Genomic DNA, 25,669 nt, shown 5'->3' on the forward strand with positions numbered 1-25,669 from the left:
TCATCTAATGGCTCTTCGAGATTTTGATCGTCTTTTTTCAGGATGGTCCCACTGTGCCCCCCTCCCCCCTCTGTCATGCACTTTTCCTATACCCGATACACGTACAGTCGGAGACCGGCTGTAGGGTGTCGTAGACTGTAGTACTAGATTATTACTACAGTAAAACCTCCATGAGTCGATATTGAAGGAACCATCGACTCAAGGAAATATTATGGCTAAGGGGGTCGACACTAATCGATTTGGTTCAATTTTCATGCGATAAGACGTAATTTTATTTGATTATCCACACATTGTCACAATTATTTTCATTACATTTGATATCGAATCGATTTTATCGAATTTTCTCATTTTTCCAAGTTTTGGTCAGGTTTTGCGATTTTATGCTTTCCATTTTCATCAAAATCTATCAAAATGGCAAAAATCCGAAAAAATCGAATAAAATAAAAAAAAACACCGAAAATCGCCCAATGCCGGTTAAAATCGCTCAAAATCCTTCAGTTGTTAAATCAAAACAAGTTGTGTGTCGAATCCACAGTTTCAAGATCAACTGCTATGGACTATATCGGGAATGAAGGTGAGTTCTCATTGAAATAAGATGCAGAAAGAAAGCATTATTGTTTTATGTCCATTATCTTATTTTCGGACAGGCCAAACGAAACCGAGTGGAGGACGTTTTGAGGCGCAAAACCCGGAATTTGTGGCAGCGGTTCGGATCGGCGCTGGAGATGGAACAGCGATGGTCAAGTTAGCAATACAGTCGGAACCCGCTGAGCCACAACCTCCACCCAACCAACGAATTCGATTCGCTAGTTGGGTGAAGTGACAGCAGCACAAGGGGCGTGCTCATTGTTTTTTTAATCATGTTTAGGTTGAAATCAAAAAGGAAAATTTTTCAATTTGTTTCACATTCAGAGCAAAACTGATACGTTTTGCAAGATACATATATGGCTAATGTGAGAAATAATTATTTTCACCAATTTTTAGTCGGTGAAGTGAAAATATAGATGTTTATGAAACCACCCGGACCAAAAGCAAGCACAAAACGCTTTCAACGATCGACAAAATAAAGATTGCCGATGTTTTGCATTTGTTTCGAAGTAATTGTACATATTCTTTCTTTTTTTAAGAAATATGAAATATAAATTCTTTTCGATTATCAGTAAAATTTAAGAAACCAAAAACTCATTAGCTCGCCCCTCGGAATTACAGTTTGACATTGAATTATGACATCCAGGTACTTTTTAGTTGGCTGACAGCTCAACTAACGGGGCCCCAACTAAAAAGTCACCCAACTATTAAGCCCCCAACCAGCGGGTCATGACTGTACTGTCACACTTTTCTAGACCACCACCCCCCCCCCCCCCCCCCCCCCAATGTTGGACGTAATTTTTGAACGTTCCCTAAGTCGAAGAGGCACGATGCAATATGGCATGAATTTTCTTGGTTTTCTTAAGTTTTCAAGGTATACCTAATAAAGCGTGTGTAGCATAGCTTCAAAATTTCACAATCAAAATGGGGCACTCCGGTGAAGAACTAGCTAGATTCGTAGTAATGAGCTGAATTTTTGTATGGCGAGATGATAAATTCTCGGTTTCTGCAATTATTGTATTTATTGTACGGACTTCCCAAACATTTTAGCTCGGGCACCACAGACGCCCGACGTCAACCCAGCCGTCGCGACGTCGCGACCATGTGAGTGGGTGCCGTGAGTGTGTCAACAAACAAACCGCGCGAACCGCAGCAAACCATTACGCTTTCCACTAAATCCATGATTTTCAATAGTTAGAAAAGTGATATCAAAGAAATTTTGTAAGTATTTATTTAGTAGGAAAATTTAGCATCTTTTCACTCCTATAATCACTTAAATTGTATACATTTTTGTCAGTAACGATCATTTCGCGAATGGAGCTGAATGGCAAGGAACTCGAAGATGGTAAAGTGCTGCATGTTGGCCGCGCACAGAAGAAGAACGAGCGTGAAATGGAGCTCAAGCGTCGTTTTGAACAACTGAAGATCGAACGCCGTCGCCAGGGAGTCAACCTCTACGTTAAGAACTTGGATGATTCTATCGACGATGAGCGTCTCCGTAAGGAGTTCTCCCCGTTCGGAACAATTACATCTGCCAAGGTGATGTTAGAAGAAGGACGTTCAAAGGGCTTCGGTTTCGTTTGTTTCTCTGCTGCGGAAGAAGCTACGAAAGCCATTACCGAGATGAATGGTCGCATCGTTGGAAGCAAGCCGTTGTATGTCGCACTTGCCAAGCGCAAGGAAGATTGGAAAGCCCATCTTGCTTCGCTATACATGCAACGTATGGCGAATATGCGTATGCAACACATTTTCCAGCCGGGCGGCAACGGTGGTTATGTACCACAACCGCAACGATTCTTCTCCAAGCCAGCTCTAAACGCCCAAGCAGCACAGGCTGCTTCCGCTGCAATGCGCAATACGGCTCGTCCAATCACTGGCCAACTGGCTGGAAATAGGCAAACGCGTCCTGCTGCGCCGCAGAAGGCCGCTAAGCAAGTTAGAGCTACAAGCTACAAGTACACGCAGAACATGCGTACAGGTATGCTCCGTTTTTGTCACTATCCGATTTCGTCAACATTTTATTCCGTTTTTTTTTTTGCTTTTTTGCACCGTATTCGACCCTGTGCAGAATTTTTTTGTCACACCACAATATGTTCCCACCAGTTTCAACATAGGGTCTTGTATCATTTGGGCAGGTGTACCTATTTTGGGCACTTGCCGTTATAACTTAGTCAATTTCAAACCGATTGATTTGAATTTTTGTATAGAGTTAAATATCCCGAGCAGGGAATGAGAACAAACCTATAACAAATTGATAACTCATTTTGTTATTGATAACGAAATTAAATCAAAACAAGTTTTCGTTCCGAATTGTTTTTATTTAATATCAAATTGAGATATCATTTTGTTATCATTTCAAAAACTCAATGATAACAAAATTTGATTTCAAAAATCAAACATAGGTATAATATGCTTTATTAACATTAATTATATTCACAAAATGCTTATTTAGTCTACCTGAGTATTGTACTTACATGTTGACACAGAATTTAAAATTTCTGATTCTGGGTAATGGCCAACTATTGATTTAAATTGGCTTGAACTTAAGTCTTAGGGTGACTGGTTATTATTGGCAGGGCTGTTCTCTTCGCTGAGGGGTTTTTCATCGGCCAAATTACCTGAAACTTGGTCGTACAGCTCAACTTGATTGGGTAGGGTAGGACGGGGCAAGATGGCCACCCGGGGCAAGATGAGCACCCCTCCGTTTTACTACTTTTATAATGAATTTTGCCCAAGCAACTTCATAATCCATTAGAATAATGTTCATCCTGTTTGTAAACCTGATAAAAGGTACTTCATAATGAACGAATTAAACAATATTGTCAAATAAGTCGATAGCATGGAATTTTAGCATTTTCTTATAAGAATTCATCAGAATAAAATAAGGTTTTTATGTCAGAATCAATTTTTTACCATAATTCTAGTTATCAGCCAACATTACTAGCTTACTGCAAAGCATTTTAATTTACATTAGAAAATATTTTCTAAAAACAAACATTAAAATTTATTCAATTTTAGTTATTTACCTATAGTGGGGCAAGATGAGCACCCCTGATGGTAATATAGAAAATATTTTGAAATTATTGTAATCCACTCAATAGTGCCGAACATAGGTTTCCGTAACCTCTGCAATTATTTGGTTGAGTAAATTTCTAAAAATAAGCAACCTAATAATCGTTTATTGTTTTTCGGGTCATTTTGTATAAAGTATTATAAAACTGCATTTTTTTTTTCAATAATCGAAAAAAAAATGATAATTTTAGAACGTGATACCATAGCTATACACAAGTTTCACTATATCAATCAGTGTATGACCAATTTATTGTTAAAATATTGGGATTTAAATAAAGTGCTCTTCTTGCCCCGTAGGGGTGCTCGTCTTGCCCCGTAGCATGTTCGAACTGACCATAAAACATCTTTTTTGTTTAGTCAAATAAATCATCCTTATTGTGAATTTTTAACCCTCCCATGTTTATGGGTGATAGAAAACAAGATATAGAAGAGAACTACTGAGAGGTACTTTGAAAAATTGTGTTAACTTTCAATAAACTCAACGTGATCCTTAGGGTGCTCATCTTGCCCCGCCCTACCCTAAGATTTGAGATCAACGTTGAATTCAACAGTTTTCAAAAAGCCTTCCATGACGAAAAGAACAAAACTGCCCAGAATACAAAAGTTCCCCTATAAGTTAATCAAAACAGGTTCATTCGAAACATATTGCAAAATATTTTGAAATTTGAACTATTCGCACTTTCGTAGTTTCGAGAGCTCCTCAGTACTATAAATTTTCTCACATTTTAGCTCGTTTGGTATAAAGTTATTTGGCATAATGTTTATTTGGCATAATTCTAAATTAAAGACAAATGAAGTTGGATATGGCCAATCGAATTAATTCACAAATTTTACCTTTATAAAGTTTTCCCGCGAAGGAAGATTTCATTCACTCAGCCAAATAACCTAAAGATTTCCATAAGGCCCAACTTATGAAACGGCCTTTTAATAATTCATAATGATTCGGATGAATTTCATAAGGTCGCTCTATGACGTAGAATCGTCTCAGAGCTTGGCTTTTACTCATGTTTAGCAACATGGTATTCTCAAGCGTCGGTAGCCGTGTGGATAAATAACGGGCTCAAGATTTTTTAAGGCATTTTAAGATTTTTTTGTTCTTTTCATAAGTTTGTCTTATGAAATTTGTCATAGCAAGCACGATCAATTTACATAAGGTATTCTTATGGCATCCATAAGTTTTACTTAGGGTGGGGCGGGGCAAGATGGGTCACCTAAGGATAGATCACCATAACTTTGTAAATACAAATCGTATTGGATTGTATTCGTCCGCTACTCTTTAATACACTAGTTAGCTATGCTAAAAGTCGATGAAATGTTCATTAAATACAAAATATGATGATAAACAAGCAGTTTTAAAAAGTGATCAATTTTGCGCCGTGAAAAAAGTGCGGGGCAAGATGGGTCACCTTTTAAATAATTCACATTTTCTCAACGAAAAACGTAAAAATATAAGATTTGTTCCGCATTCATATATGATCCATATCCATACTGAGTAAACAAAAGCTACTAGTAAACTTTTAATAATTGTATTCGGAATATAAAAAACTTTACGATTTGAGTGGTCCTAAGGCGACTTGAAAGTCGATGTTTTTACTATTTTGAGCGTTCATTCCGCTTGATTGAAGTCATTTATGAAGTAGTCTTGTTATAAAAATAAATAACTTTTGAATGCTCCAAAAATACGTTCAAAATTGAAGGTATTTGTTTTTGTATTTGTATTTGAACCTAACTTCCATCGGACTCCATTGAGTCTACATGAAACGCCAACTATCTAAAGCTACGTTTAACATTATCAAATAGGGTCATCACGAATTAGTCTGTTCTTAAAATAGTGGTCGAAAGATTAAAATCAAACAAATGGTAATTTTCGTTGAACAACATGCACATGGCCCTTATCGGCTCATTCTGTCCGTAATCCGTACGGTGATAGTCAAGCCGCAGAAAGTTAGTATTTCTTAAAGTTCTTGCAGGAACATTGAAATTCAAACGAGAAAGGATGTTTGGCGCATCGATTTCGCCTTTTAACAGTTTGGCCATAAACATTGTCTTCATCAGGGATAGGGTGCGACTCAAAACTCTTTGCGTGCCGCACACTCTGCTACGAGACAGCACAACAAACTAGAAGGAGACGAGTACGCGCAATCGGTTGTGTGTTGCTCGCTTACTTTGCCGCGCGCTGGAGCTCTCACGCTCTGTCGTATGCACTCTCTCGGTGCTTGTCTCCGTGCTTAGCACTTGGCTTGATACTACGCACGATTGGAATCAAACGACGTGCTGCGATTGTCTCTCGCACAATTACGAAAGCTCTCACTCATACGTCTCTTGTCTCTCGGCAAAACGGGAGACGAGCACTTGCGATTGTGTGAAACACACGCATACCTATTAACTGACAGCGGTCAGAGTATGGCGGGAGTTCAGCAGGATTGTTCCATGGCAAGGTTCTCAGAGCAAATCTGATGAATTTTCGCTGAACGCTTTCAATCCTATTAATCCAAACAACCGCAGAAGGGGCCCAAACAACAGCAGCTGATTCCAGAATTGACCTCACTAACGAGTAATATAGAGACCTAAGACAATATGGATCTCTAAATTCCTTGCTGAATTTGAAGATCATTCCCAGATTCCGGTTGGCTTTAGACAGGATATTCGTGTAGTGCTCGGTGAAATGTAGTTTTGCATCCAGGAGTACGCCTAAGTCCTTTACAGTATTCACCCTCTGTAGCGTTTCGCCTTTCATCGTGTAGTTCCATGTTAACGGTTGTACTTTTCTGCTAAATGAGATAACCATACATTTCCGTACGCTGATGGTCAAAGAGTTGCGTTTGCACCAATCCACAAACATATCCACTATCCGTTGAAGTTCTCTGCAGTCATCAATTGATCTCACAGCTATGAATATCTTAAGATCGTCGGCATAAATTAGCCTGCAACCTTCAGGTAGAACGAAGCAGACGTCATTGAAAAATATTGCAAAAAGCAGCGGCCCCAGATTACTTCCTTGTGGTACTCCTGAGGGGTTTGTGAAAGAAGCAGAGACATAAGCACCAACCCTCACGTTCAAACGTCGATCAACCAGATATGACTTCAGCCATTGAACGAATCTCGATGAAGCACCCAAGTGTTCCAATTTATTCAATAGTGCTGGATGATTTACCCGATCGAAAGCCGTCTTAAGGTCCGTGTACACTAGGCCTGTCCACCTTTTCAGAAATGTTCTCTGATTCTCAAGTCCACCCCCATATTTTGATTGGCATCCTAAAAGAAGTAACTGGTCAAAATTTCAGCCAAATCCATTGAAATTAAGAGGTGCATCAAATCAATTTTGTGTTTTTCGACTATTTTTGAACTTCAAAAAATCATAACTACACAAAAACTTGTCAAAACTTAATTCTTTCGGCAGAAATTGAAAGCTATACTTGTTTGCTACAACTTCTCCGAACAACGTGTGCCAATAAAATTGAAGGAAACATGTGTAATTATCACATTTGTGATCAGAAAAACCTTAAAAAGTTGATTTTTTGATAGATTTCGTTCTGGAACACCCTAACATACGTAATATGTTTGATATTTAAAAACGGCATCATATTTTCTCATGTTTTTGGGTTATTTGCTTCTTTGACACCAATGCTGTAGGAGTTGAGCTAAAAATATTAAAATTCGGGAAAGCCAAATCTGGCCTAAAAACTAGCTTTTTGGAGGCAATCACGTTGTGGCGCGAAATTGTACTGAGCGTAGTAGCTTTGCTTCCTTGTAGTTTGCCTTGGCTACCCCCTACCACGGGTGATAACAAACAAGCGTGATGACAGGTGTTGGCTATCATATCAGTGCTGACGCGATGCCACTTTTTGCGCGCCAAAACGTGATTGCACCCGAAAAGCTAGTTTTTAGGCCACATTTGGCTTTCACGAATTTTAATATTTTTTGCTCAACTCCTACAGCATTGGTGTCAAAGAAGCAAATAACCCAAAAACATGAGAGAATATGATGCCGTTTTAAAATATCAAACTTATTACGTATATTAGGGTGTTCCAGAACAAAATCTATCAAAAAATCAACTTTTTAAGGTTTTTCTGATCACAAATGTGATAATTACACATGATTCCCTCAATTTTATTGGCACACGTTGTTCGGAGAAGTTGTAGCAAACAAGTATAGCTTTCAATTTCTGCCGAAAAAATTAAGTTTCGACAAGTTTTAGTGTAGTTATGATTTTTTGAAGTTCAAAAATAGTTGAAAAACACTAAATTGATTTGATGCACCTCTTAATTTCAATGGATTTGGCTGAAATTTTGACCAGTTACTTCTCTTAGGATGCCAATCAAAATATGGGGGTGGACTTGAGAATCAGAGAACATTTTTGAAAAGCTGGACAGGCCTAGTGTACACCGTATCAATCTGAAATCCTTTCTCCATGCACCGAGCACAGTGTGAGGTGAATTCAATCAGATTGGTCGAGGTGGATCGTCCGGGGAAGAATCCATGCTGATCCGGCGAAATGTAATGCTTTACACTTTCGAAAAGGCTTCCTCCAATCATGATTTCATAGTTTAGACCCAGCGCATAAAGATGTGATGCCACGATAGTTTTGATGTTTCGCTTATCACCGCTTTTAAAGGCAGGGAACATAAAGGACTCCTTCCAAGTTTCAGGAAATTGGCACGTTCGTAGACTAAGATTAAAAATCGTCTTCAGAGGGCAGGCTAGCGAGTTAATACACTTTTTGATCACAGTCGAAGGAATCCCATCTGGACTAGCAGAAATTGATGACTTTAGGTTCCTAGCTGCTGTGACCCATTTTGCCCCGCAACCGTTTATATGGAGATTATATGGAATGTATCGCATATTTCCAATGAGAGTGAATAATTTTTCAATCAATGTCCCAAACTTTTGTATATTCATGCTTGTCATCTAACAAAATTATTAACATAATCGAAACATGAGTAATGCGCCCGAAAATAGCACTGACACATCTTGCCCCGCGACCCATCTTGCCCGCCCCACCCTATAGCAAAAAAAAACATAAGGTATTTTGATGAATTTCGTAAGTTTTTTTTTCACTGAGTGTTGTACAGATGAAGTTACGGCGTCGCTTTAAGCGAAATTACAGGCAGGCGAATATACTGGGGGAGCGAATGGCGTCATAAAATCTAACGGATTTATTCCTGACATCGATATCTTTAACTTAAGTGTATGGTTGTACCTCCGTATCAAATTGAAGTTGGATACAGTTTTGAAAATTACACTGATATTTATCATACATGAAAATGATGAATGATATTTCACTTATTGTTACGGCCATTTTGACAAACGACTATTATACCAGCTTATGCCATTTGACCATTATGCCAAATGACATTATGCCAAACCCGTTAGAAATAATGTAGGGTGCCTGTACCAGTTATCGCACCACCTAAGAAAAACTATTTCTACAAAAATAAGAAGAAGACCGACGAATGTAAACAATAAGTCAAATGATAGATTAGTTTCCATACTTTACAGGAAAAATATAAAACCGGAGCCAAAACTACTTTTAGTATTTATTACGGCGTGTGCCAATGATAGGAACCCTGTACCAGTTATGGACACATTTGTTAATTTGGGTTCCACTTCGCACTATTTACATGCATTCCTTATGGGATTTGCCATAACTGGTACACTATGGCGAAATAGGGTGCAAGGAGGCCGAAAAGTTAAGGAAAATGATTTATATCTACCATAATTTGACCAAATTGTGAAGTTTGAATGATTGCAATCATCTTTTGTGATCGTGATCTATTGTTCACGAAATTTTTCTTGTTGATTTATATCTTTAAAGGTTGAAAATCAACTATGGCGAATTTGAGGTACTATAGCCATAACTGGTACACTGAGCCTAGTAAAATATTTTTCCAATCGGATGCAATTTTAAATCCCATCATTTTTCCGCGGGTAACGAGGGAAGGAGCTGAGAAGCCGAATGCGACTCAATTCGTTGCTCGATGTCATTCAATTTGAGTCCCGATGCCTGTGGCTCTGGGATGTCGTGAACATCTCCCACATTTGTTTTACTGCAGTACATATAATCAGAAGGAAAAGCTGAAATATAATTATACAAAAATATTACGTGCAGTTGTCCTTTGACTCCAAATTTACTTTTCTTTGTCACTTCAATGTCCATCAGTTGAATCATGGTATAGCTACGCTGCATATCTATGAGGATATTATATCCGATTTCCATACAATTTTTCTTCGTGTAGGCTCCATGTTAGAAATGACTGTTTATGAAATGTTAATGTTACAATCGATAATACTATATGGCATATATGCCATTAATAGGGGCCATATTCTGATGATATAGTTTCCAAGCAAAACAAGTTTTTAATCACGAAATTCTTCTGAATTCAAAATAAAATCTCATTTAAATTTTTTACTTATTTTTTATGTAAATTAATGCCCAATAAAATATCAAAATGAATACTAAGTTTGTTATGTATTAATTTTTAGTTATTACCCTATAGATATGATAACTCCCTGAGAACTGCGTATGATATCAAGTCGTAAAATGTGGATAACAAAATGGAATTTCAATTTGTTATCAATGAGAACTCATTTTGTTTTCAATTAGATATTCCCAGTACATTATTTTGTTTTCATATTTTGTTATGTTAACACTTAAGTCATTCAACATGAAAACTCACTTTGTTATCAAAATTCGTGATATCTAAATAACTCAATTTGTTTTCAATTAGTTCTTATTCCCTGCTCGGGTACTGTACGTGCCTAACTCTATACAAAAATTCAAATCAATCGGTTTCAAATTGTCTTAGTTATAGCGACAAGTACCCAAAAAGGTACACCTGCCCAAATGGTACAGGACCCTACATTGGTTCGTTTCGCTGCTAGAAATTTTAAGCGTCGGTTACACTTTTTGGATGGTGGATAGAATAGGCTATAGAGGAACTGGTTCACCTAGCGTGAATGAGGATGAAGCATCTGCCACTTTTAGCATTTTTTTATATGAAGATCTACTTTTTCTTTGACAGATGCTTCATCCTCATCCACGCTAGGTGAACCAGTTCCTCTAGCCTATAATCGGTTTGTTTACATGCTACTTTATTTGGTATTTGACGTGTGAACAAATATTTTAGACGATTAAACATTTGCACGGTAATCTATAAAATAAAAAGCAAAGCAAGATGTAACAGCACCAAAAAAAAAATGAATTAGAACTAACCACCCATGAAGACATAAAAGACGTAAACGCCACAGCTAAGAGCATAATTCAAGCTAACTCTCACGCAGAACTTTACTCATCTTACATTAGAGAAACTAAACCAATAGGAAGCAATCAGTGAAGTACTAGATTGAAAGTAGTGAGCTGGATTTTTGTATGGTGAGATGATCAGTTCTCCAGTTCTGCAATGAAATGGTCCAAACAGCGTGGGTTATATGATGTCTGGCCTAATTTGATGCTGTTTGAGCAAAAGTTTGGGTAACTGTGTTGTTGAAGTTGCAAGAAATAAATAATACAACAACACAGTTACCCAAACTTTTGCTCAATCAGCATCAAATCAGGTAAGAAACCATATAACCCACGCTGTTTGTACCGTTTCATTGCAGAAATGGAGAACTGATCATCTCACCATACACAAATCCAGCTCACTACTTTCAATCTAGTACTTCACTGATTGCGTCCTATTCAATTTTCAAGTGTTAAACAAATAACTAATCACGATACATCAATAATTATGTATCAATAATAGATGATTATACTATCAATAATAGATGATCGAGCTATTTTTTTCGTTTCATCAGCTTGACACCTTCATTGGTGTTCCCTCTGGAGATTGCTCCAGGATATACATCTGGGCATTCCTCCAGGAATTTTCTTCTGGAGAATCTCCTCCTCCTCCTCCTTCTTCTCCTTTTTCTTCTTCTTCTCATCTAAGGCTTTCAATTCCAACTGGAACTTGGCCTTCCTCTTTTCAAATTAGTGTGCTTTGAGAACGTCAACAGTTAGTGATTGAATCTGAAGGACTTTCTTTGTTTGAACTGGTACATTGTGTGTGACAAGCACTACACTATGCCCTGGAAGCTACGAGGATTTTCCCTACCGAAAATCAAACGATGGCGAAACAATGCCATTCTGGAGTTTCATAGAATCTTTTTCCGCGGTTTCCTTAGGAAAAGAGTTTCTTCGTGCCTGCCACACAATATACACATACGAAATGGTCATTGACAAAGGAAACTCTTTGTTAATAAAAGTTCCACAGTTACTGTGGAAGTACTCATGAAACACTAAGGTGAGAAGCAGTGTCTCAGTGAGGACGTCACACTAAAAAAAAGAACTTTCTTCCTAAAGGAATCTGAATTATTTTTGGTCATTTATCTGGATTTTCTCTTATGAATAATTCGAAATCAAAAGTTTCATAATTTTTGGTGCAGTATTTAAAAATACGCGATTTTCTCTAAAAACTCTTGAAAGTCCTTATCGATTGGAAACACTTTTCCGTGACTTCAAGTTGCTACAAAAAGTGTCTCTAAGCAGAGTGTATGAAAGATTAAGCTTTTGAGAGTATCTGTTGGATCCCAGCAATCATTTGTATCCAAAAATAAATTAATTCAATCACAGCAACCCTCGCTTGACTATATAAGTGATGGGGCTGACAGTAGAGTATTCATTCTAAGTTTGACCACAGACAAACAGACGTAACACCTTGAACGATTTTCATGGAAATCCATCGCCCAGTTCACACTACCATCACCTGGTGGAAAAGTTGCACGAATCACTGTGTTATGCCATATCGTCAACAGAAGGCGCCAGTGTGAAACGTCAAACGCATAGAAAAACGATGCGCGCGCCTCTGGTTGTGAAAGCCACAACTATGAAAATTTCAAATGATCGTTAAAAGCGTGGTCGATGGAAATTTCGCAAGTGTTACGTCTGTTTGTCTGTGGTTTGACTATCAAATATACTAGAACTAGTGAAGAAAAGTATACCAAACTCTTTTATTCCGGAAGTATACCCGGACATATCAGTATATTTAACCCTAAAAGGGATACAGTGGTTTTTCGGTTTTATCACGATCAAAAAAAATTTTACCGTGATATAAACGAAACCGTGAATTTGGTGAAACGAGAAAAAAATGTAATTTTTCCATTCAAAATCGTTCAGCTGTAATATATATGAGTCGTAGTTCACATTTTTTAACAGTTTTGGTGGACTGGGCAATGCAGTATTGATTTTATTTTGATTTCGGAATGTTTTAGAACAAGTGTGATAAAAACGAAACGGAAATCGTGATAAAAACGAATAGAAAAGCGTGATTTCGGGCGAGTAGTGATTAAAACGACTAGTGATAAAACCGAAACGCCACTGTACCTGGGGTCCATTGGACCCCAGGCGCCTTTCAGAGCTCGTCTTTGATGGAACACACTCAGCGAGGTGACGAAACTGAGGCCATGAAGGTATCCCTTCTAGGGTTAAGAGTAATTGTACCGTAAAATGGGGTGTTAAGAACTCATGGGGTGTTAAGGGATTCGACTTCACATACAACTTTGAGAAATCGCCCAACCGTATAAGCATTGATTTACAATTTACAAATTCGCTTAAAATGTGTGTTGGAAATAAAGGTATACTATAAGGATTATCACTCATGAGAATACGACTTTAACTGGACACTAGACATCAAAAACTGAACGGCATTGCTTTTCCTCCATTTCGCTACCATTGAAACATTCATTTGTAAAGTCACAAATATAGTTAGAAAAAATGTGTGAGTGATCGTAGGGTGTTCTACAACTGATTTCAAACGAAACTAAGGTAAAATATTTGATCTTACTAAGGTGATTTTCGAACTTCGACAATTTTTGTAAAAAAAGCCTAGTTTCAAAAACTGGTGGGGTGTTAAGGGATGAAACTTCTCATGTAACTTTTTATTTGTATCATGAAGTTTTGAGGCGATTGATTCCTTGATTGATTCATTGTTTAACAGTAACTATTCTGAATGACGTATTACGGATTTCATGTTGGGTCATAAGCATCCCAACAGTTGCTATGGATGATAAATTCCAATAATACAATATAGATCTTTAGAAATAAGTGTTAGAGGTTAGACTGATACATATAATTAAAAAAAGTCAAATATTTATACTCAATGCCGCGATAGTCCCCTTTTCACAGAAGCTTGTGTTCCTCAGGCGTTTTGTTTTATTATCAATGATTGGCGTTAAAATGTGACTTGCAAAGCTTTTTGAAAAAATGGAACATGCTCACTTGTTTCATATATTATGTAAACCAGATTGTCGCTGGTGCAAAAGCAAGTGTTGTTGACTACCGGACCGCGGGGGGAATTTCTTTCGCATAAATAACCTCCAGAGCAAGTTTTACTTTAACTCTATATTGGGAGATTATAAATTTCCTATATGGGACAATTTAAACGAAATAGATAGGTAAAGAGTGAATGTTAGCCAAGTTCCTTCTTGTAATGGTTAAGGTCTGATATCTTAGTTTTTTTTGTCTTAGCAATCTACAGTCACTTACGTTTAACACCGCTTTTGGTAATCTGTCCCGCAGTCTTGTCAAGTCAAGTAATCGTGAAGTGAACAGAGGCGGCTGTGAATGTTTTAATTGGGAATCAGAAGACTTTTTAGATGTTTATTGCTAAGTTTTCCTGTAGCTTACCAAATACAGGTTAGGCAAGCTACTGCTCTAAATAACCGTTGTACTAGGCAACCTAAAGTCATAAACAATGTAAATTCATTTAAGCCCGCTCGTAATTTCACTTGCAAATGGGTTACCTATCAGTTTTTGGGCAATTCATACAGATAGGAGCCGAATAGAATAACTAATTTAGAATAATAACAAATTTAGGTAGAATAAACAATTTAGGAGTTAGAATTCACTTTCTGCGTTAACGCGATTGATCAGTGCTTTTTTGGATTCTTTCGTCTTTTGTTTCAATATTGCTACTCACGGTCGGTGACAGCGATAGCTATCAATCCAGTCCACAGTTGTCACAGGCTCGAGATGATTGACGTCGGAGAGTTTATAAAAGGCGCGTGCTGTCCATAAGGGGCAGCTTACAGCAAGTATTTACAAGCAAGGAAGTGACTTCTGTGCAACTCTCACATACGCTGCCGTGACTGTTTTGTAACCATGTGCGTTGCTTGGGATAGTATTTAGTAAACCATCCAAAAACTTATCTTTTTTTAACGAACAATACAAACATAAAGGTTATATAAATAGCATGCCACAACGACAAAAAGAGATAAATCAAACTTCTTGCATGATTTTTTTTTGCTTAACATTGCTCATCAAACATTGCTGCTAAAACATCTCAATATCTTTTAATACGTCCTATCAGCGATGCTTCAGAGTAGAAATATCAGCATTGAATCCACAGTTTACACTCTGGTTGTAATGATGCTTGCATATAAAACATTTCAATATTAATGAGTTTTTAAGTGAACAAGAAATTGTCAACACACATTGACAAACTTGTAAACTGAACCTGTTGGTCACTCTAGAATGTTCAGTCAGTCCGATTACTCTAAATTGTAACTGAAAATAATGTATTTGTTAAACATTGAAGCCACTTAGGTACAATTGACGGTATTTTTGTCAGATTTTGAGGCTTTTACAAAAAATACTCATATACATAGGTAGATGACAATTAAACTGTCCTTATTCCTTCAGAACTATGATTATCTTTTTCAGCGATGTTCAAGAAATATTACAGTCATCGTTTACAATTAATCAATTTTTATCTTTCTTTGAAATATAAGAGCTTTTACATTTCTCCCCTTAAGTTCCCTAACACCCCATTTTCATATTTTCGAAAAATCCGCACAAAAATCGTAAAATTTTATAATCTATATGCGTAGCAGGCAGCAAGACAATGATTGGACTGCTTTTCCTGAAAGTTTTAAGAAGAAGAACTCATGAAATGATGAGGTTGAAAATTTTTTCCGTCCCTTAACACCCCATTTTACGGTACATCAATATAAATTTCAATACATAGTTTCACAAATTTATCTATTATTTCACAATGATTATACATACGTCTGTTGATTATGATTATATTTTGAAAACAAAAGCCTAATACTTGTATGAATCAGTTCGTTGCTATAATGAAAAAGAGAAGATGACGAATTTCGCACCAACTCGTCTTCGGGGTTGGCAGCATCCCCTCAGAATGTTATGAAATTTTGTAGGTTTCAAGACTTTACCTTTTCAAGCAACTTTGCGTATTTTGTTTTTTCAAAATTAACCTAGACTAACATTTAAAAAGAGTCAAAGTTCTTTAACCGTTTTTTTTTTCACAAAAAAATAACTCGAATATGATAAGATATACAAAAAAGTGATGTATGGGTGACATTTAGAGAATTGTCCAAGCTTTCATGAAAAAATATTTTAAAAATTCTAAATACATTTTTACACGCAAAAAAATATATTTTTAAAATTAAAAGTCAATTTACAGAAAATGCCCACTTTTTTATGTTTTGAAATTTTTTTCCAAGAAAGTCAATATTGTTGCCTAACTTTCCTCCATACATCACAAGATGGGCACTTTTAAGGAAAAAAAGTTTTTCTAACAAAAACTTTTTCATGTTAGTTTTTTTAGCGTGTTGCGCATTAGCCGTTTTTTTCACAAAAAATATAACTCGAATATGATAAGTTGTACAAAAAAGTGATGTATGGGGGACTTTTAGGGAATTGTCCAAGCTTTCAAGAAAACATATTTAAAAAATATAAAAAAATGTTTTACACGCTAAAAAATATCTTTTCAAAATTAAAAGTCAATTTACAGAAAAAGCCCACTTTTTTAAGTTTTGAATTTTTTTTCCCAAGAAAGACAATATAGTTGCCTAACTTTCCTCCATACATCACAAGATGGGCACTTTTAAGGAAAAAAAAATTTCTAAAAAAAACTTTTTCATTTTATTTTTTTTGCGTGTTGTGCATTAACTCGTACAGTAATGTATCCAGAATCCTAATGACAATCCATTAAAACTTAATGGGCTCAACTACTTTTTTTAATATCTTAACGTGCTTGACATTGAAAACGTGCTTGATATTGGAAAGGGCTCAAGACAAATTTGCTTTTAGGGTTTTATATCAATGAAAACGCTTGTGTATTGATGAAATATGTACATATGTATATGTGTATTCAATTATTTTCTTTTATACAATATATACATCCTTCTTTTATACATTCTATTGTAACGTTTTTTGAATATTAGATCTTTAGTCTATCTGAAACAAAGTAAACTTTTTTGGATTATCTTTTGAATTTGAAAACTTCTTCGCTTCAATTTGATTTTCAGAAATTGGCACAAATGAATGAAATTTTTGTGTACCAGGTATTGTTTTTACGTGACTGTATGTGTATAGTTCTTCAAGTTCATCCGTCATTTTTGCATATTGTTCATTTGAAATAAAGCTAAAATTCAATTTTGTTAGATGTGTATCTGGCTGTTTAACTGCCCAGTCATACAGTTCTCGAGGAGTTGTGATTGTGTTTCCATAATCTCGAGCAAGACTTGCTCGTTTTACCATTCGCTTGAGAGTACCTCCAACAGCGTCACATGGACCTTTGCCATGTGAAGTTGCGAAGAAGTGCCATTCTGCTTCCAATCCATACTTGGACCGAAAACTGCACAAACTGGCAATTTTTTTTTGTTCTTATAATGAGCTGCTGCTCCATCTGACATGAAAGTAATTTTTGAGAAATCAATCGATTGTTTAATGAAATCCAGCAGTTTTGATATAAATAACTGAACTGCTGTTGTATCGTGTGCAAGTACTTCAGATATTATTATAAAGCTCAAGTTTTCCAACTTATTTTCTTTTCTGTAGTACACTTCAAAGGGGTGAATGGTAGCTTGAGAATTATTCCAATGGTAACCTTGAGCTGAATTTTGAATGATAAATGAATAATTTTCTGAAAAGTCACAAATTGTTAATACTTCACCCTGTTTAAGAGAATCTTTTTTATCCCGCAAAAATGAGGATTGTTCTTTATAAATGAAATCATGAGTTATAAGCTTATCAACTTTTTCTACAAAATACGGAACAAACTCGTCTATAGTCTTAGTAATAGTTTCCAAATTGCATCGATCAGTGGTTAGCCATTGTTGAAATAAAACCGATTCTTTATCATTCGCTTCTAATAAAGATGTTAGTTCACTGGTTCTAGGCACACAATAATACAATTTCAGCAAACAGAATGCTGTTTTAAGCATTCAGATATCAAAACATGCTGAGAAACAGGTTCTATTCCAGTTGGGATGTAACGCCAAGAAAAAGAAGGCACCCAATCAAACAAAGTTGTAATGCCCATTGAGTGTTATTAAATGGGTATAAGGATTCTTGATACATCCTGTACGAGTTAATGCGCAACACGCTAAAAAAATAACATGAAAAAGTTTTTGTTAGAAAAACTTTTTTTCCTTAAAAGTGCCCATCTTGTGATGTATGGAGGAAAGTTAGGCAACAATATTGACTTTCTTGGAAAAAAAATTTCAAAACATAAAAAAGTGGGCATTTTCTGTAAATTGACTTTTAATTTTAAAAATATTTTTTTTAGCGTGTAAAAATGTATTTAGATTTTTTAAAATATTTTTTCATGAAAGCTTGGACAATTCTCTAAAAGTCCCCCATACAACACTTTTCTATAGGTCTTGTCATTTTTGAGTTACATCGATTTTAAAAAATTCTTCGAAAAAAAGTTAGGCCCTCTTCAAATGTTACTCTTGAAAATTTTCGAAAATTTAAGTATGCAAAGTTGCTTATAAAAACCTAGTCTTTATGCCCACCAAGTTTCATTCGATTCTGAGAGGGTGTTGCCAACCACTGGTCGAGTTGGCGCGAAATTCGTCATGATGAATTCTGAAGATGTTTGGGAGTTAAGGCTAGTTTTGAAAACCGAGTGTCCTGGAAATTCTAACTTTTCATATCTTTATGTTTGGTTTTACTGAAGTTATTAAGATTTATTGCTACAGTTGCTCCCAAGAGACTAATCTTTGTAAAATCTGAATATTGAAATACTCGTTGATCTCGTGCAATTTCAAATAATATTGCTGCATGTTGTAGTAGATTTTCAACTGAACGCTAAGTTCTTAAACTTGTATAAATGTTTTCAATTCGAATTGAAGCTTTAAATATATGTACTATCTGAACAAGATGTCATTTATGCTAGTATTTTGACATTGGAGCCAAGTATCTGATTAATGTTCGAATAGTTTTCTATTTGTCTGAATTTTGGAGAAGTTCTGAAATCAGAAGTTTTCAATATTAGGCCTAAAATAATACATAAGATTATGAAAAAAACGTAATTGTATGGTTCATTTTTTCGAAATTTTGATTCTGGGGCCCACTTTATAGGGTTTGCCCCGGGCCCCCCGAGGCCTAAATCCGGCACTGGGTGTCCGTGTCTTTTTAAAACTTCTGCTAGGGATCCCATCCTGTTTGCCATCTGTGGATTCCTCCAGATTCCTTAATAGATTTTTTTTTCTGAGAATTTCTCCAGGATATACTTCAGAAAATTGTTTAGGGGATTTAGGAGTTTAGGCTGTTAGAAATTAGTTAGTCTAGAATCCAGGAATTCAATATAAGAGTTTTCTAGGAAACCCTGAAAGATTTCCAGAAGAAACTAAAGAGGAAACTCCTAAAGGAATTCTACAAATCTGAAGATTTTCCAAAAGAAACTTTTGGAAGATTTCTTGAAAGAACTTCTACTGTATTCCTACAAGGGACTTTTGATCGGTTTCAGAAAAAAAGGAACTTCAGAAGGCCTCTCAGAAGGTACTTCTGGAGGATTGGCAGCAGAAATTCTTGGAGGATTCCCAGAATTAACTCCAGGAGGTTTTCTAGAATATACTTTTGGAGGAACTCTTCGAGAAAGCGCAGAATCCGGCAAAATCTTTTGAAAGTATTCAAAAAAAAAGTTCCAGAAGTAATTTTTGCTGCGTACAAATGCCAAAACGAACCACTGCAGAAATCTTACAAAGAACTAATGGAGAAATTATTAAATGAGTCCAAGAAGAATTTTCTTCGGGTGATATCCTAGAAAAACTTTAAAAGGAGTGCCAGAAAGAAGTTCTTGGGGAACCTTAAAAGGAATTGGAGGAATATCAGAAATAATTTTCTAGAGGGAATCTTAGAATCTTAGAAGGATTCCTGTAGGAAATTCTGAATAAACAGAGGAACTCCTGAAGGAGTTTCGGAAGGAAAATGTTGATGAATGTTAAAAACAGCCCTTAGATCAAAATCAAGCAGATGTCTTGGTTAAACCCCAGAATTATTTTCCCAATTAATAGGAGGCAATCAGTGAAGTACTAGATTGAAAGTAGTGAGCTGGATTTTTGTATGGCGAGATGATCAATTCTCAATTTCTGCTATGAAATGGTGCAAACAGCGTGGGTTATATGATTTATTGACTAATTTGATGCTGTTTGAGCAAAAGTTTGGATAACTGTGTTGTTGAAGTTGCAGGAAAAAATAATACAACAACACAGTTATTCAAACTTTTGCTCAAATAGCATCAAATTAGCCAATAAATCATATAACCTACGCTGTTTGCACCATTTCGTTGCAGAAATGGAGAATTGATCATCTCACCATACAAAAATCCAGCTCACTACTTTCAATCTAGTACTTCACTGATTGCCTCCTATTCTAATACCTGGTGGAATTCCTGAAAGAATCCCTGATGGAACCTCAGGAGAAATTTTAAAAAAAGGGACATCTGGATTAATCCGAGCAGAAACTACTGAAAAAATCGCAAGGGTCAGAAAATCTTTCTTCTACATATTTTTATCGAATTCCAAAATATAATCAAGCGGAATGATCAAGAGATAATCCAGAGGTATTCCAGAAGCAACTTCTTGGGGTATCCTTAGTTCTAGAGAAGTTCTGCAACCAGCGGACTTTGCCGCATCGCCGCATCTTCTCAGTAATCAACACCAAGGTGGCTACCGAACCGTGAAAACCGGAAATATGTTGAAATACTAGATAGAATCTCTTAAACATATATTCAATAATTTTCTTTTCTTAGGACACGCACCACTCACGGCCTCCATGCTGGCTGTCATGCATCCCGTTGAACAGAAGCAGATGCTTGGTGAACGTCTATTCCCGTTGATCGAACCAATGTATCCAGCGATTGCTGGTAAAATTACTGGAATGTTGCTGAAGATGGAAATTTCAGAGGTGGTTCACATGTTGGAGCACAGTGAATCGCTGAAGGCCAAGGTCGATGAAGCCGTTGCCGTACTTCACGCTCATCAACAGAAAACTCAACAGCAGTAAGTGCATAATTTCATCGTTTTGCAGCCTACATGCACACTTCATGACCTATGTGCGTCAAATATTATCTCGCATCGAACTTTCCGGAAAAAATTCAATTTTACTCTTCGACCATGAAACGCAGAAAACGGTCAAATTGAAATAAAGGCCAATTTTGTATCTGCGTGTCTACATTTCGCTATTCGCCCAAGATATAATTGAATCACTTCAATGAATATTAAAATAAACTTTCATCATTTTTTCACACCGAAAACAATTTTTGTCTACAATAATTTCAAATACATTTATTATTTATCATCCCTCCCCCTGAACTCCGAGAGTCTCTCTACCTGTTGTTCATTCATTACACGCAGAAAAATATCGATAGGTAGAACCTAAAAACGCATCAATTAGAATCTATCATTTTTGCAGAAATTGAATCAATCCATCCTTTTATTTGTTTCTATTCCCCTATGTTTTTGAAACAACAAATTTTTCGAATTGAATAAAATGTATTGATAGATTTTATTGTCAACAAATCTCCATTATTGTTTCTATTATAAACGTTTGTAGAATCAACAATAAAGCATTCATTTTACTGTTTTTTTGTGTTTGAGAAGTTTTTTTTTGTTACTCTTCTAAATAAAAGTGGAAATTCTGCGCTGAGAAAACTGATCTTTTTATGATACTGCTGTTAATTAAGGTAAGTGTACATTACAACTTCGGTTTAGTATATTACTAATATTATTTGTAATTTCAGGCAATATGTTCCGTAGAGGTGGACAACATTACAGCAAAAAATCGCACAAGGGAAGCATTGATGGTACCAATTGCTGTGATTCATCAAAAAGAATCGCGCCTGCTAACGTACAATGGCACCGATATTTATATGACTGCATACATTTCAACATAGGCGATGTGAATTGATAAATCTTATATAATCTGCTTGTATAATAAAAACATAGATGTAAATAAACAAGAATGGATTCAATTTATAAGTTTTTGTTTGTTTTGCATTGTTGAGACAACAAATACAATTTTTTGTTTCAATATCACTCCTTTTGTTATTTCAACACATTGTTCTTTAGATTTAACAAATCTTATTTTTAGTTTCAACAAAAGGTCTGTTTTGGTTCTGACAGCTGAAAAGTTTCGGGCATTTTTGGAAACAACAAATTTTATTGTTGATATCAATTTGTAATTTTGTTGATTCAACAAAATTTACTGGTAAGCCCTGAGTCTACAATAAAATTTGTTGAATCCATTCAGAATTCTTTTGGTTTTACAATATATTTTTCTGCGTGTACGAAAAAGCTTTCGACCGTAATCATGGAAACATGTGGGAAGCCCTCAGGCGCAAGGGTCTGCCTGAGAAAACCATCGGCCTCATTGAAGAAAAGTACAGGGCATTTTCCTGCAGAGTACTGCAAAACGGTGTTTTGTCCGATCCCAACCCGGGTCATTGCTGGAGTGAGGCAAGGATGTATCCTATAACCGCTACTGTTCTTCATCGTGATCGATGAGATCCTGGTGGGTGCGATTGACTGTGGATCAAATTGTGGATTGCTGCGGCAGCCTATTACCATGGAGCACCCAAATGGCTTCGAACTGGCTCAATGGCGCTCTGATATGCAGAGCGAGCTCGATGATCTTGCCAATCGCTCCTCAACGGCAGGTCTTACCATCAACGTCAACAAGACCAAATCGTTCGATGTAAACACGGCCAACCCTTCCAGCTTTACGGTAGCTGGGCAATCAGTGGAGAATGTTGAAAACTTCTAATATCTCAAGAAAGATCAAGTAAGCGAGGACTGCCTTTGCGAGTTTAAGAAATGTATGAAAAAAAAAATCAGATTAGCCGACGCACCAAAATTCGAATTTTCAACTCGAACGTGAAATCTGCGCATATCAGTCTCATCTTTGTTGGATTCCCTATGCAAAAAGGACAGATATGCGATTCACGGCAGTACCGTGTGCGCACCTAACTTTGCGCAGGTCCAAACTTTTCGCATTCTTGTAAAATAATTAAAAAAATAACTAAATGTCAACATTTTCACCAGTTTAATCATTGCACTAGCATTGTGTAAACATAAACATTATTTGACGAAAATTATATTACCATAAAATCTTTGTTTATGTTGAATAATAAACAAAAAATACACAAAAACGTCAAAATTTGCCTCGCCTTAACACGGCTGCCAAGAAGTAACTCTACTAAAAATCAACATTTTCCTCGATAAAACTGTGCAACGATGATTAATTTTGCAGTTAATTGTCAAAAAAGATGATATTCTAGTAATATCAAACACAGTTCGTAATATGTTTTTTTAATTTAACTAGTAAATAGTGGTGCGCAATGTTTGGAACCAATATTTGCACTGTGTTCCTAATTTTTGCGCACTTTCAGTAAATGCATGATGAACGTGAATACATGACTTATGAACCATTTAAATATTATGTAACAATTGTATTGATAATTTCAGGCCTGCCTCCACCATGTAGCAAATTTTGTATGGAAAATAGTAGAAAATTGTATGAACCGTAGCACTACGGCAGGCACTTTTGGTCTGTCTACAATGTTACGTGATTTGTGAACAGTCCTTCATTTGACTTTTCCGGCGGTCAATGTTAGGGACGATTCAAATATGACGTCCACCATTTTTTTTGAATTTTAGAACCCCCTCCTCCCCCGGGTTACCCCGTCACGCTTCATAGTACCTATACCTAATACATGGCATATCACACTTTTTCAGATAACTCCAACCCCACCCCCCTCCAACCAAAGATGACGTCATATTTAAATGATCCCTTATTGTTCCTATCCGTAACGATCACTCCATTTATCAGGAAGCTTTTACCTTTGATCTCTACCCAGTGGAAAACCCCTCATGAATTTTGGATTGTTCACAGGGTAGGTGCCTAGTACGAACCGCAGACGAATTCAAGAACTGCCGGAGGCCTCCGTCGCCCCTGTCTCATAGGACACAGTATTTAAATAAAGATCAGTTAAGGGCACACTACCTGAATAACTTTAGTTTAATGGAGAAACATTAAATAATAGTATTTTTGATGACTTTTTTAAGCAATTCATAAGCATGCGCAAAGTTAGGCACACCATGCGCAAAGTTAGGAACAATCGTAGATTTTGTGCGCAAAGTTAGGAACAAGGCAATGAAATAGTTTTTCTATTTTAAGTATTTTTTGGTTAATATTATGATTTTTTTAATATTGCAGACTCAAAGAAGGATCATTAGTCTATCGTATGAGCACGTTGTTCATGATATTATTTGTTTGTTTGCATTTTTTATAACGATTAGAAATTTGATTTTTCTTAACTGCGCAAAGTTTGGTGCATACACGGTATAGATCTTGTCTGTCCAACTGGAATGTTCCTTGGTGGAATGATAAGCTGGCAGATCTGAGGAAGAAATCTAGACGGTTGTTCAATAGAGCAAAAGTTACATCTGATTTGGTTCAGTATAAACAAGCCCTTACAGAATACAACCGAGAATTGAGGCTAGTCAAACGGAAGGACTGGAGACGGGTATGTGAAGACATTAATAACGCTCCTACGGCTGCAAGGCTTCATAAAGTCCTTTCGAAAGACCATTCATTTGGTCTTGGAAGTCTTTAAAAAAGAAGATGGCAGTTTTACTGTTGGTTCTTCTGAAGCATTGGAAGTAATGATGAGAACTCACTTCCCAGACATGCGTGGTCGACCAATGCCTATCAAAAAGCTTGAGAAATCTTCACACCGTCGAGGGTCGAATGGGCATTGAGTTCTTTTCAACCTTTCAAATCTGCCGGGAAAGATGGAATTTTCCCAGCTTTACTTCAACATGGAAAAGAGGCGATTTATCCGGTCTTAACCGAAATATTCAGAGCCAATATTATCTAGTATTATTAGTTTTTACCCCAAAAGCTGGCAAACGGGACAAAACAACTCCAAAAGCCTTCAGACCCATAAGCCTTTCTTGTGTTCTGTTAAAGACTATGGAGAAAATAGTGGATGACTTTGTCAAGTCTACCAGCTTAGTAGAAATGCCTCTAAGCAAATTTCAATTTGCTTATCAAACAGGCAAATCTACCATAACAGCACTACAGTCGCTAGTCAGCAAAATTGAGAAATTGTTTCAACCTAAGGAAATAGCCGTGGTTGCCCTTCTCGACATTGAAGGAGCATTCGAAAACGCATCCTACAGCTCAATGCGTTCAGCAATGGAAGCAAGGGGCTTGGATAAATGCATTATTGAATGGATAATATCGATGCTTAGAGATCGAGAGATCTCTTCCGTTCTTGGAGGTGCGCAACTATCAGTAAGATCTGTGAAGGGCTGTTCTCAAGGAGGAGTACTATCGTTCTTATTGTGGTGTTTGGTAGTGGACGAACTCCTTAAAAAACTCATCAATCAAGGCTTTGAGGTTATTGGATACGCAGATGATGAAGCTATTCTGATAGGGGTGGTGGGGGTAAAGTGGACAGGTGGGGTAAAATGGACTGGGTACAGTTTCATGGCTTTTATTATTTTTCAAAATGTTTCAACGATTGAAGCTTATGCCTAAGCATGAATCCTTATACTTTTGCTAATCTTGAACATTAAAATCAAATAAACCTTTTCAAGATGAAAAAAACTTTAAAAATCACGTGAAAAATCGGAAATAATGTAAAATTTGCTTATAACTACTAAGGTTTTCTCGTAAGTTATTTTCAAATTATATCAAGTTTTACACCCTAAACCA

The 25,669-nt window shown here is 36.4% G+C and overlaps 1 protein-coding gene across 1 annotated transcript; it reads left to right on the top strand.

Annotated features, from left to right (window-relative positions):
- Positions 1–1,422: 1,422 nt before the first annotated feature.
- Positions 1,423–25,669, top strand: LOC109407548 (polyadenylate-binding protein 1). The gene is made up of 3 exons (XM_029864568.2): positions 1,423–1,809; positions 1,886–2,566; positions 20,700–25,669. The coding sequence occupies exons 2-3, from the start codon at positions 1,903–1,905 to the stop codon at positions 20,951–20,953; spliced, it is 918 nt and encodes a 305-aa protein (XP_029720428.1). The 5' UTR covers positions 1,423–1,809; positions 1,886–1,902; the 3' UTR covers positions 20,954–25,669.

The sequence above is a fragment of the Aedes albopictus genome, chromosome 2, assembly GCF_035046485.1.
Source record: "Aedes albopictus strain Foshan chromosome 2, AalbF5, whole genome shotgun sequence".
Classification (NCBI taxonomy): Eukaryota; Metazoa; Arthropoda; class Insecta; order Diptera; family Culicidae; genus Aedes; species Aedes albopictus.

Bases quoted from the DNA above. Each gene is read 5' to 3' on its own strand.
- LOC109407548 (XM_029864568.2), top strand. From the start codon at position 1,903: ATGGAGCTGAATGGCAAGGAACTCGAAGATGGTAAAGTGCTGCATGTT. The intron at 2,567-20,699 runs GTATGCTCCGTT...TTCTTTTCTTAG, and splicing joins CACGCAGAACATGCGTACAG to GACACGCACCACTCACGGCC.